The sequence below is a fragment of the Molothrus ater genome, chromosome 3 (assembly GCF_012460135.2).
Source record: "Molothrus ater isolate BHLD 08-10-18 breed brown headed cowbird chromosome 3, BPBGC_Mater_1.1, whole genome shotgun sequence".
In the NCBI taxonomy this organism is placed as follows: Eukaryota; Metazoa; Chordata; class Aves; order Passeriformes; family Icteridae; genus Molothrus; species Molothrus ater.
Window position 1 is genome coordinate 39,922,407 of NC_050480.2, and position 19,889 is coordinate 39,942,295.

General features: G+C 39.7%; 1 protein-coding gene across 1 annotated transcript in view; it reads left to right on the plus strand.

Annotated features, from left to right (window-relative positions):
- The first annotated feature begins 4,209 nt into the window (after positions 1-4,209).
- Positions 4,210-19,889, plus strand: part of KIF25 (kinesin family member 25) — a 41,090-nt gene continuing 25,410 nt past the window's right edge. Inside the window, exons 1-7 of the mRNA XM_036381338.2 lie at positions 4,210-4,359; positions 5,087-5,152; positions 8,975-9,091; positions 10,939-11,077; positions 15,814-15,917; positions 17,134-17,216; positions 18,724-18,766. Of these exons, the coding sequence (XP_036237231.1) occupies positions 4,282-4,359; positions 5,087-5,152; positions 8,975-9,091; positions 10,939-11,077; positions 15,814-15,917; positions 17,134-17,216; positions 18,724-18,766 (630 nt within the window). The 5' untranslated portion in view covers positions 4,210-4,281. The remainder of the gene's footprint in view (positions 4,360-5,086; positions 5,153-8,974; positions 9,092-10,938; positions 11,078-15,813; positions 15,918-17,133; positions 17,217-18,723; positions 18,767-19,889) is intronic.

Sequence of the window (19,889 nt, forward strand, 5' to 3'; positions counted from 1 at the left end):
ACTCTGCTTGGGGAGGGAGCCTACCCCAGTGAAGTGCTGTAGATGCCTTCTGCTGTAGGTGTACATCTGCTGAAGATGTACACCTATAACCTCAAAAGAACACAACTTTTCATTTTGAATGTAGACTGTCTAGACTAGAAGAAAATGAAAACAATCCATTGCTCTTCTGTATGTGAGTCCCTGAGTCTAAACAAAAGAGCCAGTACAAACAGAAAGTGGTGTATTTGAGTCTGTAGTTATTGCAGCTGTGAACTTTGTCATAGAAACTTTTATTTCTAGACCAAACTATTCCAGGCTTATGAGAGGAACTGTGTGTGATGGGCAGTAGTAATGCATTTTCAGTGGGAAAAATGTTTTGAGCTATGCCTTCAGGTCAGGTTTGCTCAGTGAGCATACTAGTGTGATGCTGTTGGGCATTGCAGCACCTGCTTTGCTTTAGGGACATGAGCTGTCAGCCTTGGCAGCACAGCTCTTTGTGCTTTTACTGATGATGGCCCTTAGAGTGATAACTGTGAAGTTACATTTGCATATGCAGTCAGCTCTCTACAAAACAAATAATTTTAAATCTGTGTTAAATTCTCCCTTCTGCTCCTGTCATCCATATACACTGTTTTTCAACTCCTTCAGGTAGTCTGTACTACAATCTTGATGGGATTTGAGGAAAAGGCAGTGAAATGAAGATGTTGGCCAAGTCCATAGTATGCATCCTGTTCCCTGAAATAATAAGCAATATACTTGATCATACAGATTGCTGTTTATATGTCAAGCAATGAGTACACAAGTAGCAGAATAAACAAGACTGTTCTTTACCTCCTTATTCAATTAGATAACACAAAACATAGTCCTGGTAAAAAATGAGCTTCAGTAATAACAGTCTTAAAACACATGCAGTGACTCATGTATGATAAGAATTGGCTCTTCCTCCTGTTTTGTCAAATGATACTGCTGTCTCGGGGTCAGTTACTGGTTGTGTGTTCCAGAAGGCAAAGCCTCACAGGCTAAAACTTTGGAGTTGGCTGACTTCTTTCCCAGCTGTAGTAGCAGGTAAACATAATGAGACCACAGTGCAATACACCTGCCCAGAGAATCTGTTTATTGTTACTGACAGGTGCTCAGAACTCAACTACAGTTACCAAAAAATGTGCAATGACATAATTACAGCTTCATCAAATAATGTTTTTACAGGCTGTGTGCAGTACAGCAGTCTCAAGTTACCATCTGCTGAGTGTGGAGAATGTCACCTTGCAGAGGCAGTAGAAAAGGCAGGGGCGTACAGCAGAATCTCTCTGTATTTGGCAGAAGAGGGATAATGGCCTTCTCTCCTGGGCTTTTTCCCCAAATGCTTTTCTATCCATTCTGCATTTAGGAATGTTGCAATGGACAACTCATCCGAAGTTTATGGAGCTGGGACCTCTTAGGTCTTGTTGGTTCCACCACTGGGGTTAAAGTGAAATGCATCAGAAGTATTCAAGACAATGCTTACTTAATAGTATCCTAAGATTTGTAATCCATTGACAGATTTTATAATCCACGTATGGCATTTCTCTGAAGCTAAAATTAAGAGTTAAATGTGGATTTAGACTGTTCCATTAAATTTCTGGCCCTGAAGTTCCACAGAAGGATCTGTGATATGGCAGGGCCTTGCATCTGCAGGGGGAATATGGGATCAAGTTGGTGAATTTTTGGGGGAAAAATTATTCTCAAAGTAGAGAATTAGTGTAGAAGGGTGTGCTGCAGTAGTCTGGCAGCATTTCTAGAAGATAGCTGGATGTTGTTTCTTTCCCAGGTCTCACCTACAGGCTGTTCGGTTCATCAAGCAACCTCTCCTAAGCTTTGGGAATAGAAGGAAGATCCTAAGGAGATTTGCTGCTGTTATGAAGAGTTACACATCATACTGAAATTTTTTGGTTTTCTGCTCATGGGACAATTTTTAGTACTATTTGACCTTCAGAGGTGCACAGAGAAATGACTAAATAGGAGTAGTGGATGCTGTTTTAGGTTACTACTTCAAAGAGTGCTAGTAAATTAAGTCTTGTCTGTTACAGCCTACAAAGATCCTTAATCTCATTAATTGTGGGTAAAATCCACAGTGAGGGAGAGATTAACCATTACACTTCAGAGATGATCCTTCTGGGATGAAGCTGAGTTTCGCTGGTAAATAACATTGTTCTGACTTGATTGCTCCTGCAGGATAAGCATTACATATAAAATCACAGCTCATTGTCAAGAATTGAGTGAGTCACACCCTGCAAGCAACTAAATCATTCTCCCCAAAATAAAATCCTGTTGATTAAAATCCTGTCTGCCTTACTTAGTGCCAACATCTTGTAACATCTACACCATTGCAGCACTTTTGAACTGTTTTTTAGCCTGTATCCATTTGTCAGTTCTCATTTTTCCATCAGAGCAGAGCTAGTTGCAAGGAGGAACTGCTGAGTTACACTTTTGTGTGCCAAACTTAACTGCAACCAGCCAGATGGGTCTCTTTTTTTTAAACAAAGGCTATAGATTGTAGCAATTTGTTGAAGATGCAGGATCCCAGAAGATGGTGGATAGAGCTGCACAGAGATGTTTGGTTTGGTCTGTGATAGCTGGGCTGTATCTGGGTTCCTTAGGAAAGGAACACTATATCTTTTGTGCCAAACATGGAGGGATTCACTGCTCTGTGTCTTTGGATTTTCTACTGTCCACATGAGAGCACATTTACCATGTTCAGTAGAGAGTAACTTGAAACTGCTATTTTGCAGAACTGGATTCCTCTGTAATTATCATGTTGGTTTTGGTTTTAAAAAAAAATAGAAACCCAAACAACTATAGTGCAAAAATAGTGCTATTTCCCACTTCAAGAAGCTGACATGTCTGTATCTGGTATACTTACATATTTTTAACCAAATAGTATAATGACTGCTTTCAAGACCATGTAAATCTTTCAGTGCAATACAGTAGAGTACCAAGTAATGTTGCTAATGCATGTCACATTTTCACCTTGGAAACCTCAGTGGGAGACCCCCAGCCATAGCCTGGATGAATAGCTCCTGCTCTGGGCAGCTCCTCAGGAGTCCCACATGACCTGAACCCACAGGCTTTGTGCTTGTCCTAAGACTAGCCCTAATGCTGGCTGTGTTTGCAGTTACTGAGCAGCCCCCGTGGGGCATCATCCAGCTCTCTGTCAAAGCAAGGTCAGCTACAGCTGCTTGCATGGGGCTGGGTCTTTGAGAAGCTCCAAGGATGGAGACTCCATCATCTCTCTGGGAAGCCTGTACTACTGTTTGACTATTCTCACACTGTCCTTAGGCTCCTGCCTCTTGCCCCAGCCCCTGGGCACCACGGAGCACAGTCTGTGGTGTTCATACTCCCCATCAGGTATTTGCACATACTGTCTGGTTCCCCCTCAGCCTTCCCTTCCTCCGGGCTGCACTTCCCCCAGCACACTCCGTGTAACAGATGTTCCTATCCCTTAATCTTCTTTGTGGCCTTACAGCCTTAGCCTGAGCACACATCACCAACTGCTTAGGGGGAAGTCGTGTAGCCGATATCAGAGCTCTCAACTCTGTCCTTCTCCTCCTTGCCCTTTGTGCTGATGTGAGGCTTGTGCCCCTGAGCCCAGGAACAGGGTAGCCTTACACTGGCCCTGGGAGCTCCAGGCTTTCCTTCTATTCCTGCACTCCCTGCCCTAATCCTTGGCCATGGTCTCTGAGATCGGGACGCTGCAGGCAGAGGGATCCCCCACGCTCTGGATAATGGGTGCGGACCTCTGAGGCCACTTGTCCCGCAGGACACTGTAGGCAGAGGGACCCCCACTCCCATGGATAATGGGTATGGACCTCTGAGGTGGCCTGTCCCTCGGGACGCTGCAGGCAAAGGGATTTCCCAGCCCTCTGGATAATGGGTATGGAACTCTGAGGTCAGATGTCCCGCGGGACGCTGTATACAGACGGGCCCCACTACCACGGACAGCACGCCCGTTCCCTGCTCAGCCTCCCTGCTGGGGGCGCTCTCCGTCACAGGCGCCCGCCGTGGCCCCGCCCCGTTCCCACTCCCTGCTCGCGGATTGGTTGACTGCCCTGCCACTCAGGGACGGGGCGCGGCTGGCAGGCCGTGGCTCTCGCTCAGCCAATCGCAGCGCAGAGCGCAGGGGGCTGGGCGGGGAAAGGGCGGGGCTGTCACCATGGCAGCCGCGCCACCGCCCCAGACGCGTCCCGGGTTAAATCCCCGCCGGAGCCGGGGCCGGAGCCGGAGCCGGGGCAGTTCTCGCTCCACCTCGGCGCGGGACCGGGCAGGATGATGCGGCCGCGCCGCGGGCTCGACCCGAGCTCCGTGTGGGCGCAGCGCCTGCGGCAGCTGGAGCAGCGGTTGCGCGTGAGGGGCGAGGGGCGGGGCCGGGGCGGGGCCTGCGGGCGGGCGCGTGCTGCGGGGCCGCGCCTCGGCGGGAGGGGCAGGAGGGCCGGGGGGGCGCTGCCGAACCCGGCTCCTTCCTGGGCGGGCATCCCGAATCCCGCAGTGCGGGGCCGCTTTTAGGCTCCCACGTGTCCGGGGAGCCTGCTCCAGCTGGGGCTGGGGTAGGAGTGCAGTGTCAGAGCAGAGAGAAGCTCTCCTTCCCTCAGGCTCCACCGCCGGGCCGGGCGGGCGCTCGGGGCTCTCGGGAGGCGCCCCTGGGCTGAGGGAGCGTCTGGGGGCGACGCTAAAGACCTCTAATAGTGCTGCCTTGGAAATGGAAACTTACGTGTTTATGCATAAATAAATAAAATGCTGCTTTGCTAAGGACCACGGGTCTGGAAAATGCCAGGAGGAGGTGGTTTCGCAAAGCAAAAGCTCTTTAAATTGTGTACCTATGCGTTCCCACACAAGCAAGCAACGTAACAGGAAAGATGGAAATAAAGGAATATTAAGAGTTTATCCTAATTTTTGTATGCTTATATATAAATATGGTTGTGATTAGGAGGTGGGGGTAGATAGTCCATTGATCTCAGAAATTTGAGAAACAGTGGAATATGGTAATGAAGGCTATCATAATGAAATCATATTAATCAGACTCATATTTTTTTAATTTTCATTTTTGTGTATTTGGGTGGATTTTCTTCCTTAGACCAAAGAAGAAAGAATAGTTGTCCTGGAAACTGAAAATGCTGTTCTTCATCTAAAACTTGCAGAGGTGACTGTTGTTTATATTTTTTTCAGAAAGAATTCATGTGGAAATAGAAAAAAAGACACTGAAATTTTCCTTCCACTTTTCAGGTTTTGCCCTCTTTGCTGGTTGGGAAAATCTATGAAGCATTAAGGCTCAGCATCTCTTTCTTTTTAAAATCATGAATGGTAGCAGTAATTATAGGCTGATAAAGTAACTAGAAGTCAGCTTGAATTTAAATGTTTGCAATTGTTTTAAATCTAGAAAGCTGAACTGAGGGAATGACTCTGGAAGCGTTAAATGTGGAATATTTCTTTCTCCTTACAGGGAATATGTTTGTCTAAAAGACGATGCAGATTTTTCAGGAATGCTTTTTAGACACAATTGGGATGATGCTTTGAAAGGAACTGTTCACAGAGTGCAGGAGAGACATTTCATTAGGAGTAGACTTTCCAGGGATACCCTGCTGTGTTTTTAGTACTGGTATTGTTGCATGTGTGCCTTGTCACACAGCATACAGCAATAACTGGATGCTTTCATTGCCTTATATCCTTCTACAGAAGCATAGGTTATTCCTAGATCCTCACTGAAATAAGGAGCAGCCTGTGATAATGTTTGGGGCCTTCAAAGGAGGGGATTTCAGAGATTTAAAGAATTTTGAATATAGATCTAGGCTGCTAGAGCAGAGCCAGCTGTGAGTGCTAGTGGTGATGGAAACTGTTGGCCAAGAGTTTCTAATCTGGGCTGAGACATTAACTGGTTGGGTGACCTCAGGGAAGCCATTTGCCCTCCCTGTGGGTTTGCTAACACCCATGGATAAAAGTGGGTTTAACATTTTTCAAAGTGTAACTGGAAACAGGTGGTATATCTGAAATGAGTTTTGCTAAGTATACAGAAGAACACTAATTTATTCTGAGGAAATGTTTTTATTGTCTTTGTTCTTCTTTACAATATTCATTGAAAGCCTTAAGTATTTCAGCTGATTATTTTTTATCCTCACAAGCACAAGAAATTAATTATTTTAGTCAGTAAGGTATATCAGATGTACGAAGGAGTTGTCTGTGTATCAGAGAATGAAGCCTTGTTTTTGAAATAGAGCACTGCTTCATTTTATTGAAAAATGTGCTGGAAGAAATGGGCACCTACAGTCACACAAGGAGTGTGGGCAGTGTTACCACCAGCAGTCAGAAACAATGTCAAATGAAATCCTTTGCAATTAACCGTGCACTAATGGTTCTTGCACTGATTCAGGCAGTTATTTAAATACACTTTAAAAATTTGCCCCAGCAATCTGAAAATACAAGCTGAACTGACATCTATGAAATAGTTTTACCTTAATTGAAGACCCTCTCTTAAAAACAATACTAATTGAAATGAGTATTATTTAAGGTTGTGAAATATTCCACCATATGTCGTAATATTCTACCAGCTATGCTGGTGAGAAAAGCTGCTGCCCTTGACTGTGTATCCCTGATCCTTCAGATCTGACAGTGGAGCTGCCTGAGTGATTGAGCTGTAACAAGTTCAGTCACAGGGACCAGGGTTAACAGAGGTCTCATTCTTAACTTGTAAAAGCTAATTGGATTCATTTTGTCTGAAGTGAGTTGGGAAGCTTTGGAGACAAACTTATGAGGATTGCCATAAATTAGGATTTGCAGTGTAAATGTTTGTCTATAGGTTGCATCAGTCTTATTAAAATGTTATCTCCTGCTACAGACCTTCCCATACATCCTTGAGACAGTGATGAAGTTCAGCACTTCTCCTGTGTTCTGCAGCCTGGTGTATTGTTATCCCAGCAGCATCCTGGAAGAGTTGTTACTGCACATAGGCAGGCAGATTTCTAGGTAGATCTCCTTTTGCCCTGCTTTTTCCTGTTTGGAAGTCTGTTTATCTTTTATTAGCAGTCTTTGAGGTCCTAACCCTGCAGCCTTCTTTACGTAAAGCCAAGTCTGCCAGAATGGATCTGATTGCAAACCCGAGATTTCACTTTGGAGAACACTATTGAATAGTTCTGTTTCACTTCCGCTTGTAATAAAGCTGACTATAAAAATGTTTTAGTGCATTTTTTGCTTCTATGCTCAAGCACAGGTTTGCAAGTGCTGGCCTATGAACAACTCTGGTGAATGTTAAAACTATTTTAGAGAAATAGTTTTGAGAATATTTTGGAGAAAACCCCAAAATCAAGGCAACGTTTGCAATGAAGATGAATAGACGAAGTGCTGCAATGACAGTAGCATCGAACTTTCTGCTTTTGTCTTAGTGTTGAGAAATGTGGAGGGTCAAGGGGAATCTGTGCAGATGGAGCAGATTAGGTGCTAAAAGGAGGTTTTAGCTACCCTAAGCTTACTTAATAACAAGGCTTGAGTACTGCAATTGTTTATATATATATACACTTAGCTTTTCTGAGCACTGTATAGAATCAATCTCAATATCTGGGACCTTAAAGCCTGTAACAATTAATAAAAACAAACCTCTTCCTGCTATTTCTCATAAGAACTTTTTCTAATAGTGCTAAGGTGGTGCATTGTTCTACAGACTTTCCACTTGCATCTGTAAATAGAAGATTCATGGTTTGTGAAGGTGAAAAAGCCACATGAAAATATTGGTTTTGATAAGTGAAGTAATTCTTTTTTTGAAAATACAATCTGTCTTTATCCTAACAGCTCCAGGATGTTGTACTGTTTTTGTCGATATCGCCTGTAGTTAAACTGCAATTAAAAATTTGCTTTTTATCATCTGATAAATGCTGTTATCAGATTATTGGAATTGAATCAAATCCATTGTGTGGGTAGGTTTAGCTCTTTCATGTCTTTTGTCTCTTCTATGCTTTGCTAATTTAAATAACAGGGAATTACAGTCATAGAATATATGATGTGAATAAAAAAGGAAATAAGTCTGTGCAACAGGCAAGTGCATTTCAAAAATAAAGAGACAATTGGTACTGGTTAATGAATGATAGATGTGAACAGGTGTCAGGGGGAAATAGCTGAAGTTGCAGCTCATTTTAAGCACCAGGACTGTCAGAAAATTACAAAAATGCATTTTTTAGTGGTTTAGAGATTCTTCTATATTGCAGAATTTCACGAGAAGTCTCTACCAAGATGACTTTTCTTGCATTCATGCCTGTAAATATTTAAAGTTGCATTATTTCTATTTTCCTTTTGATTTCAACATCTCAAAAAATTCTCAAGTTTGCCATAAAAATTGCTTTTGCCTAATAGGTAATTTTAGACTGTTAGAAGGCATTCTCCTCCCTCCACAAACTTTAAAAATTGCTTTGGTTGCTGTGATCTCTGAAGACCCAGAGCAGGGCTTTGTTGGCCCAACTTGGCACCATTGCAACCCTAGTGGTTACAGTGGAGTTGGTGTTGTCAGGGGGCACAAAGCTGGGGGCTGTGTATTCAGGACATCAGTGGTTAACACCTGTATGTTTGTCTTTGTTCTGTTTCATGTCCTTCCACAGTGCTTTCTGCATTGTCTCATTTCCAGAGACACTTAATCCAGCTGTGTAACCAGCCCTTTTCCCTAAGTGAAGGCACAGTTATAACCCTTTAGATCCACATCAAGCATAAGTAAGAGAGTTTAGGTACTGCAAAAGCATTTTAGTAATCTGGTGCTCAGGTTTATGACCCAAGAAAGTAGAATTTTGTGATGTTGGCCTGTTACCATGAGGTGATTCTTTATATAACTCAGAAAAAGGTAAAAGCAAAGAAATTAAGTATTAGCAACATCCTATCATATAGTTATCATATAGTGGAATTACCAATATTTACAGAGAAAACGGGGACAGAATGCAAGAGGAAACATGAGTGTTTTAAGTGATTTTTTTGTGATTTTTTTTTTTAATAGTACCAAGGGTTGGCTGGAAGAAGCACTAAGGAAGTATTGCAGCTCTATACTGCTCATGGCCAGCAGATGAAATTTCAGAGGAGTTCTGTTGTAACCCAGCTGCATGGAGCAATAAAGGTAAAGGCATTTAGTGATAACGTAGACATAATCAATGCCTTAAACATTTACATGCTTATCAAATATAGTAAACCCCAGAAAATGGTGTGATATGAACCTGATCTGTGGCTTTATTGTATTCACCGCAGGGCTTACAGTGAGATGTAACAATTATTTATTTCATAGTAGTTGTAATAGGCTGCAAAGTCACCTGAGAGCCTGGTAAAAGTAGATGGTCCTGAGCTCCAGGATCTTACATATAGGGTGCTATTAATACCTGAGACAGATATTTTTGAAGTCAAAACTTTACAATTCCCCATGTGACTGTTATATAGACATCCCTAGAAACAGTAATTGTGATATACTTTACCCACATAGGCTAATCCTTTGAAAAAGGCATTTTAGAGCTCCACTGATTACTAAGAGTTCTCTGGCAGATCTCACAAGAAGAGTAGTTTGCTGTATGCTCACTCAGGTTTTAATTTTGCATCAGAGAGACTGAAACTGTTCTCCTAGTGCCAGTACCATAATATTTGCCTTTGTTGAAGTACTTATTTGTGAAGTTACTCCACAGAGTAGTGAGTTCCTTCTAGGGTCATAGGGACACTTCCAGCTTTTCTCAGGGCAGCACTGAATGCCTGCATAAAATGACCAAAAATTATCTCAGGAAAAAATCTGATTCTTAACAGACAGAAGGATGCAGCTTAACTGGAGCACTGTTGGACTAGATGATTGTTGTAGATTGTCGTCTCTTCCAATATAACTATACTGTTTTATTCTAGTTATAGCAGTTCTGCTTTGTAAATTTTGTAGTAGTATTTTACATTTTTGATTAGCTAGAATGGCAGAACTGCTTGTGATGCAATATCAGTGGATTGAGGTAGTAAACTATCAGATGTAAATGAAGACTAGGAGGGAGCAAAGCTCTCTAAATACAAGTCTAGATGAACAGTCATCCTATACCCATACTAACCAAAAGATACTCCTTCCCATTTACATTGTATGGCTTTTGAGAGTGAGAAATGCAATGATTTTGTCCCTTTAGTTTAGATTGCCTTCTTATCATTGAAACTAATTAATTAATTCAAGGTCAGTACCACAGTTAGAAAAATAAAATGTCACAGAGCAGTGTTTCTGTGACATAAGGTATTGTTGAGTTCACCTTAGAGGTGTTTTACATGTCCATTTCAGGACTTGGATGTCAAGAACTTTACTAATCCTTAAATTAGGTAAATTTGTTTTTATTTAGGTGGACTTGTAAGTGAATATAGGCTGATCTTACAAACATTTAAAAGCCTCATCACGTATATTACACTGAATTACATACATAATACAAATACTTTAATGAACATCAGTTTCTGTTTTTTTTTCAAAATACATTTGTTCTCACAGGAAGACACAGAACTAGCCCATACAAGAAATGCCTTGTGAATCTTAGCAAATACCTTCTGATCAAAGTGTGAAAAAGGAAAGTAATGGACATATGGATCACAATTTTTCATTGCTAATTCTGGGTATGACTTAAAAGTGGACAGAGCCCACACATGCTCACACACACTTATTTTTGTCTGATGAAATAACAAAGAGACTGGGTTATACCTGAAGCTGTGTTACAGTCAAAATAAGTACAATAAAATGATAAGGATCCATGAAGTCTTGCTGAAACTTTTGGGACATTACATTGCTAAATGTCTTGCAGGATCCTTCTCTAAACATACTGAAAGATATTTTCTTGAAGGCTTCCTTCCTTCAAGTAGAGGGCTCTTCCTGCTTGTGATGTCTCACCATAATAATTTGCGTTGTTATATTTATTCTTCTTAACTGCTGGTTCTGTGTCTTTATAACATATTTTTCTTCTTGCTGAGAAGAGGCTTAAGCAAGACCTGAAGAGCCTTCATTCATTTGCTCTTGAGCTTTCAAAAGACTTTCAACGTCAAAGCAAGACTTGTCTTTACCAAGTTCTGGCAGCAGTCCAGGGGCTACAGCTGCAGAATGAAGCAATGCAAAGTAAGGCTCGTTGCACTTAGATTTCAAACATGTAACATCAACAATGTAATTGTTCAATGTTACTAATGTTAAAAGGTTGAGTTTGATTTTTGAGAAATGTATCACTGAAATTGTAGCATTTGTTTCTTGTTTGACATTAAATCATCAAGGAGTTCTGAAGCATTAGAAGAAGTACAAATAAATCTGCAGAGGTTATGACTGATAATTTGAATTTGTCTTTTGTGTGGATTACAGCTGCTATTAGACTGCTGCTGAGTTGGCTCAGCTGTAACATTTTTAAACTGAAGTTCTCAGGCTTGTTATCTTGGCTATTTTAGAAGAGCCAAATAAAGAATGCATTGCTTTATTAAGCTGAAATTTGTCTCCTTTTGACCGTACCAGGAAAAGACTTGGCTTATTTCAGAGGTTTCTGAAAATACTTCCTGAAATTAGGATAGACTTGATTTTTAATATTTCTGTGTATTTATCAAAAAAGAAATTACTCCATAGTCAAAAACCAGTTGCATTTTCTGGACTGTAGATACTAACTGCACATGGATTGCTGTTTTGGAATTCAGGCACTTTCTTGTTCATGTATACATAGGAAAGAGAGCCAGTGCACTCTGCCCTCATCCCTGAGGACTAAGTGCATTGGTCCTACACCTGGATCCCATGGTGTGGATCTCTGCACCTGCTTCCAATATCCTTGATTCTGGTGAAGCTCCTACCAGGCCTGAGAATCACATGACACATGCAATACTTAAATTGTTTGATGTGTAGCAGCCTGGTGAACTACAACAAATACACAAATTTACAATCAGAGGCTTTTTGTGAGGCTCTGAAAGCCATGTGTTACCATTTAAGAGGTATGTTTTCTTTTCTTGAATTATTTCATTTTGGGACTCCTTATGTCAATAGCAACAAACAGCACTCTTGGTGATGAGTGTTTACAGAACTTATTCCTATATGTTAAGTACTAAGTTATAAATAAAATTTATTTGATTTCTGTATTATTCTTGTAGAGAAAATGCTCCTTCAAGGAAAAAATCCCAAAGTTGAAAATTAACTTTATCTAAAAAAGGAACTTTTGTCTTATTGAAGCAGGGGGCTAAATGAGCAGATATGAGATTGACTTTGGCACTTAGCTATTGTGGTGTAAATAAATGTGTTCCTTTGGGGGCCTGGAAAAATTGTGTTGACTGTTCTCAATTTGCATTTCCTGGTGCATTGTTCTTTGAAATCATAAGCAGGAGAAACTTCCCTAACTATAACAAAATTAGTATCCACTTTGGTGGATGACTTTTGTTTTAATTTGTCTGGTTTTCAGTTCTCTGTCAAGTGTTTTAGATGGATTCTATTGTTAAGGTTAAATATGACCATTGAAATTGCCATCCTTAAATTACATGTAATCTTTTGTAGACAGAAAGCCCTAAGTATATATTCTGGAGACAGTATATATTACCAGTTTAATCTTAAAATAGAGATTGAACACAAGGGAGAAAATGACAGAAGAAGCATTTGAGTAGGTAAATTTCAAGGTAGTAGTTGACATGCAACAAACTGTAAAACTTTTTTATAATAACTGAGTAGTCCATTGCTTAGAAATATTTATTCACAATCTGAAAACCAGGCCATGCCACCTTTCCCACTGAATTTAAGCAGTAGAAGTTCATAAGAGAGAGAGGTGCCCATTTTTCTGTTGTTATAGTTCTGTTTCCCTCAGGGATAAAGCTGATATCATTTTTGCTAAAAAAATACTGGCCACAGAACTGCAAATGATACTACTGAGAGAGATGCAGTAATTCAGCAGATTTTTGCAAAGGTAGGAAATCATAAAAATTTAAGATTAGCTTTTAGATTGCTTCACCATGCTGATATTATCAGTGAGAGAAAATTGTGGTGATTTATAAGCCTCGTGACTTAGATATGCTTTGGAATTCTAGGACACTTTCTCTCTGGGATGGAGAAGATTAAAAAAGGAGCTTTCCCATTTTGTCCATGAGCTAACACCTATGTTCTTTGCTTTTGTTGGAGAAAGCTGAACTCTGCACTGTGCTAATGATTTGTATTGGTGGAATGTGAACTACCATCATCTTTTATCCTCCACTCCACAGGTGATTTTCACCAGCTCAGCTACCTTTTGAGAGCATTTCCCTTAGTGGAGTAGGGAAGTAGGAGCAGGACCTTGGGTCCAGTAACAGAAATACTGTAGCAGCCCAAAGAATAATCCATAGAATGGTTTGGAAGAGATCTGGAAAGGTCATCTATTTTCATTCCCCTTGCAGTGAGTAGGGACATCTTCAACTAGATCAGGTTCTCAGAGGCCCATCTGACCTTGGATGTTTCCAGGGGTGGGGAATCCAGCACCTCTTTGCACAACCTGTTCAGTGTTTCACCACCCACACTTGTGAAAACCACATTTCTTATAACTGATGTAGTCAGCCCTCTTTCAGTTTAAAACCATTACCTACTGACTTATTATAACAGACCATGGAAAAAATAATGTTACAGTGTGGAACATAAAATACAGCTGAATTCAAAAGAAGTTTTAGTATTAAGTCTATTGCATCATAGCTGCTTGTCCTAGGAGACATGATTAGATTGATCTTCTTTTTAAAAATGGACTTCAGACTGGCAAGAAACATTAAAAACCCCAGGGGACTATGGGGACTGCTACACATCCATATCTCAGATGTGCTGTGGCTGTGCAAGGTTATGCTGCTCCTGATTTTCATGTCCCTCTTATGGACCTTTCTGTTATGTTTGTGTAACTCTTTGTGAAACCACACACAGAACAGATCAGGGAGCTGAGCCAGGACAGAATTTGCTCAGAAGGAGGGATTGCTTTTAGACCTTTGTGTGACTGAGGAAGCAGTTGTGTGAGCACAGCAGAACGTCCGGTGCAGCACTGAAGGGGAGGGAATAAAAAGCTCTGGGACTGTAAAGGTTACAGTCCTGAATATGCTTGTAAGACATCACAACTGTTAGACTGATGTTACTGTGGTTGGTAACAATTAAACAGAAAAATTGCTGGCATTCCCACCTCCCAGGAAATTTCCATATCAATCAATGAAATGGACAAAGGATGGGGAAGAGGGATGTCTGTAATGGCTGCATTCATGTGGTGACTACTTCTCTTGCCTAATGAAGAGTGTGTTATTAAAACAGATGTACCCAATGTCTACCCCTAGGTTAAGGATGAAAATGTAACACCTGTATTGCTTGTATCTGATGCCAAGCAGAAAACTAGGAAAATGTTAAATGAGTGTTTATATGTGTAACTGCATAATTCTACTTTCAGGAAAAAAAAAATAGAAGTTCAGAACTAATTTAAGCATTAGGAAACTTTTCTTTCAGGACTGGAATAATGGAAGAGTACCCTCAGCATCTATTGCTTTGCTTTACTGCTTGTTTCAGAGACTTAGACTTCAAAGTGTGTGTACACAAATATGTTAATGAAGATACTTATTGTGGAAGTTACTTAAATAATAAATGGAATATTACTTACATAATCAATGGAATCTAACCTTGTGTTTTAAAAATCACAGTATAATTAGTGGTCAGTGAATGTAAGTGGCCCTTTTGAAAACTTATGGTAACATATTTGCATGGGATTCTGCAAACCAAAGTATGCTAGTGTTACTCCACATGCTGGATGCAAAAGAAGAATTTTTCATAGTGAAACTCCTAGACATTGACTCCCCAGCTATTAACATCATGCTTCCCCTGCATGCATGCACTTGTGGAGGGACACTGTGAGCTGGAGGGGAACAGCACTGGTATTAGAAAAAAGAGATCTGAGAAATCTCTAGTGTATGCAAATGTCCCTTGAAATTATCTGATTTTTAGTCTATACCAGAGAGATTAAATTGTATGTGTGACCATGCTGAGATACTGAGTCTGTTCCTTCCTCTGCAAGGTAGCACATACTGAGGCTGGTGGCCATCTGGCTAATTCAGCTCTCAGACCCTGGTTTTGACTTCTTGATACTCTGCATTTCCAAACTGGCCACTAATTGCTGGGGATATTGATTTCCCACTGGGGTTCCTAAAAGCTTGCTTTTTACACAAGCTTACAGTCGCATAATGGGTCTTCTGGGCTGTATGTTTGTTTTAGGCCTGCTCAGTGTTAATGTAATTGGGCTGAAATAAAACCACTTGTGAAGTTAGAAGGCTTTTATAATGACCCATACAAGTCTTCTCAGTTTGGTGAAAGAGACTCCCTAGGGTTCAAATGATCCATCTTTCCTATGAATTCCTCATGGAGTGATGGACCTATCTTAAAGGAGAACCTTACAACTGTTGTAAAGGATTAGTAACACTGTGAGACTGAGGGTAAATGGCAGGTTAACTTATTGTAAAGTTAGCCCACATGAATCTAATAAGTGCAGATGTGGTGTGAGCCTTGCAAGTGACATCCCCATCTAGCAGCAGGCTGCTTCAAATGTAGGTTTCAGGCTTCACTGGCAGGTAACATCACTCTGACTAAACTGACACATTTGAGCTGCCTTTAAATATCTTACATTATTGATTGCTTTTGAAGACTTCACATGTATAGTTGTGGTAATAATTTGTAGCTTCACATAACAAGAACTATGATGGGATTTTTCATAGATGTCTAATAAATCAGAAACTAAGCCTCCTAATTTAAATTTGGTAGAAGTTGAGAAGGTTTGTGCTTATATTTCATGAGGTGCTACTGGACAATTCCTTGTCTAAAGTCATGGAGTTTATATCTCTGAAACTGCTTTCTTCTAGTGTTTCAGATAAAAGCTTTTGATCTTGAGCAGTCTCTACAAGAGGTGACAGAGAGATATGAGAAAGAAAAGCAGAAAAGGAAGGCTCTACATAACAGCTTAATTGTAAGTATGTTTAATAACAGAACATTGGCTTATTTTGTTGAAATTATCCCCATAATTTTGTCACCAATATAAGTAAAGAATATACTTCACATGGATATATCACTTGCCCCAGCTGTCTATGTATGATGTATTTATTGGCTGAGGCACATTTGTCTTATAATAAACCCCGCTCCTTTCTTTTTACACACAATCTTCCAAATGCTTTCATGTGACCTACTGCCCTAAGGAGTATCATCCATTTTGAATAGTGGACAAAAGCTGAGTTTCTTTATCCTCTTCTCTAAATTTGCAGCTTCTGAAATTATTTTGAAATTCTTAAAATTATTAACTTGATATTGCAAAGTAGTAATCTTTTGTTTTTCCAAATATCTCAAGCTGTATCCTACTTAGCCATTAGTGATGTTCATTTGGGATTAAATTTTTCCTATTTGTACTTAAATTTACTCTTCCTCCCCCCCCCCCACAAATGACTGGTTTTGGGTTTCCTGAATCAGGACCTGATTTTTAGAAACACAAGCCTCCTTCAAAAAAATTTTTTTAAGTTTTTCTACCTGGGACAATAAATCTCTTTAAAAGTACTTACCTTCTAAATTTTGCTTTGTGTTGCAGTTTACTGAAAGGATATTTCCCAGAGGTATGGGGTGTTAATACCAGTGGTCAATAGTCTTCACAGGCAAGCTGTGTTCAGTCGTACAAAATGAGAAGAACTGATCACCAACAAAATGGAAGAAATGAACAGGTCTAAAATGACCTACAGTAAAAAACCAGCTTTTTAATCATGCAGGACTGTAGTGAAGAGGAAAATATACAACATATTTTATATTCCACATCTTCCATCCTCCTCAGGACAGGTGGAAGAGAAATGGAGTGTGTAAAATTGTCTGTTGAGTTAATACAGGTTTCTGAAAAAGCTCATGTAAGGAGGAAGGAGAAAAAGGAAGGGAAAGAAAAATAGCTCAGAGGGGTTTTTTTTGTCTATATGATCTTGAGAGGGCTATATCATTCCAGTGCTCTGAAGAGCTCATACTTCCTCAACTACTTTGTCCTACCTTACTAAGACAAATTATATTGATTCTATTTTTTCCCCACAGAGTCTAGGGCTATGATGTGGTAAATACTGGCTTTCTTAAACATGTTCATGTCTATTTGACAAATTTCAGTGTATTTATCCTCTCCAGTAACTTGTGTTAAATACAGCTCAATATTCTTATCCCAGGAACTGAGAGGAAATATCAGAGTCCACTGCAGGATTCGACCATTGCTACCTTTTGATGATGCTGCTGGACATTCACAAGACAGGTAATCTGTTTTGATTGTGTTAGAGCCTAACTGACTCATAATTCAAATACAGGGAAAACAATAGTTATGTTTGTATGAGAACAACTGTGTCCTTGATTTTTCTGGTTTTATGTGTGTGGGGAGACAATGATGGTATCATAAAAACTAATTGCTGTTTTCCTTCTCCTGCTAAATTGGCTCTAGCCAATCTCCCTGTCTAAAAGTATGTCCATCTCAATAGAAATCCATAGTTGCTCTGCCAAGCCAGGATTATCCTTGGCTTGGCAGAAGTAACACAGCTGCAATCAGTTTAGAGTGTATTCACTATCCTATACAAATTCTGGGATGCAGTAATGTGAGAGCTGCCAAAAGACGTGGGTAGAGACACACACTCAGTGTTACAATTCTTTTGTAATGCTATAGAACACACTGGCTGTCACCACAAACATTGGTAATTCTATTTCAGTCTAATTTGGCTCTGCAGCCCTAATTTATAAAACGTTTACTGTAACTGATGTGTCAAAACATTCCAAGATCCAAAAGGAAAAGAGGGATTAGATGCAAGTATCTGCTTAACAGGCTGAATTCTCCATAGATGACTAACACGAAAGAAAGTAGGGATTGAAGTATATACAAGGAAGAAAAGAAATAAAGGGAAAACTAGGTGGGTGGCTAGAAACCAATAACATTATCATTTGCTTTATCAGTAAATAGCTGATTTGGGGCTTCTTTTACTTTTACTGCCTGGTAACTCTAAAAGAGTACATTCAGTGTTTTAAAGTTTATTATTTTTTGGCAAATCTTAAAAAAAGAGATTGTTTTAATTAAAACAATGTCAAAAATAACAGACAAGATATTTCAAGAAGCCTGAAGTTGAAACTTGCATTAACCTGTGCTTTGTACACCTGGGAATGAACCCACTCACTTTTTTTGTTGCAGTATGAAATAGTGCAATCAGGTGCTGACTTACAGTGTAAAACAGGATGGACTGGGCCAAACAAACAATTGTCAAGGGTAACTTTTGTTAATGTATCAAAAAGTAATTTAAATTAAACTTATCTTTAAAACTATGGACTGAATGTCCAAAATCTTGCACACATAAATAGATATATACACCTCAGTAATCCTAGTCAGTGTTTGGACTAATCATGGATTCAAGCTCAGGGACAAATTCCTGAAAAGAGGGTATTTCTCACTTTAATTTTCTAAAGTGAAAGCCTCTTGTTACAAGCTCATGCAGCAATCACAAAATAATAGAATGGCTTGCATGTGCATTCATCTTAATTTGGTTTGTTCTAAATGTGTTTTCTAAAGCAGATTATTTTGATTGATTGCACTTTAATTTGTTATTTACTCAAAATTAGCTGTGGTGTTAGTATGTACATAGGGTACAATAATAGTGGTAATTCTGAAAAGTACTCTTCAGACAGTTCACATTTAAACACAGTTTTTCCTCAGCTAAGTGGAACATTTATGGTTTGAAAGGTACCTCTTCTTCCTCTACTGATGCCATTTTCTTCCTTTACAGGCAAAGAAATTTTTCAGAAAAAGTGGCATATGCAGCTGATGATGTAAGTATTTGATGGTGGAATTCAACAGCACATTCATAGATGGTAGAAGAAGAAACAAAAGGGACATGAGAACCATGAGTTTAAAAAACCAAAACAACAAGACCAGGTGCTACTGAGATTTGATTACCCATGGGTGCCATAGCAGGTGGTTTGTGCTATTTTCATCCTGACTCTTTGTAGTGGTAATAGCTTGGAGCTTCTGCCAGATCAGCCATCCTTTAACTGAAGGTTGAATGCTTGCAACAGTCAAACTGCTGCTGATTTCCTGCTGTCAGTCCCTTTGAGCCACCTGTACGTGCTGTAGCTATTTCTAAAATTACGTCAGGCTTTTTTCAAATATTACTATTGCAGCACAGCTAATGCATTAGGACAAAAATCTGATACCTCCTGAACCACAGCAGCCTATGTGGTGCTGCAGTCAAGCATGTTAAAGCATCCTGGCTTAGATCCATTGGAGGAAGAATGGTCATTCAGGTTGCAAATGACATTTCAGCATTAACTGAGGCCATTACCAAGATATAAAATTTAAAAAGGCCCAGTAGTGTGAGCTAAGGTCAAAGTATTAACTTGGGTTTTAATTTTCATAGCTGCCATAGTTCTTAGTTGGCTGCTCTCTGTTACTTACATGGTGATGAGCCAAATTCTCTTTTATAGCGTACTGCTTAAAATATTGCTGAAGTGACCTACAATATGTTATGCATTTAAATCTTCCAAATTATAGTTTCATTAGGCAGATCTCACTTGTATAATATGGATAATTATATATATATATATATCTGTATCTATATGTGTGCAATTAGGTAGCTAATGGAGCTCATAAAGAGATGAAGAAAGTAAATATATCAGGAGATAAAAAACAGGGACCTGTAATGGTAGATGTAGTATTCTGGATATCTTGACACATTTATTGTACTATAAAATACTGCAGCCATTTCTGACCTGTTAAATTTTATTGCATAAGGATGAAATAAAGCATATATAGGAATATTTAGGTTTTGGATTATTTCATGTAGATATATATGAAGTATTACAGTATTGATATGTTTACAGGCAAGGCAGTCTTGGCTTACTTATGCCAATTTATTAGTTTTATTTTGTATGAAAGAGTGACCTTCAATATGAT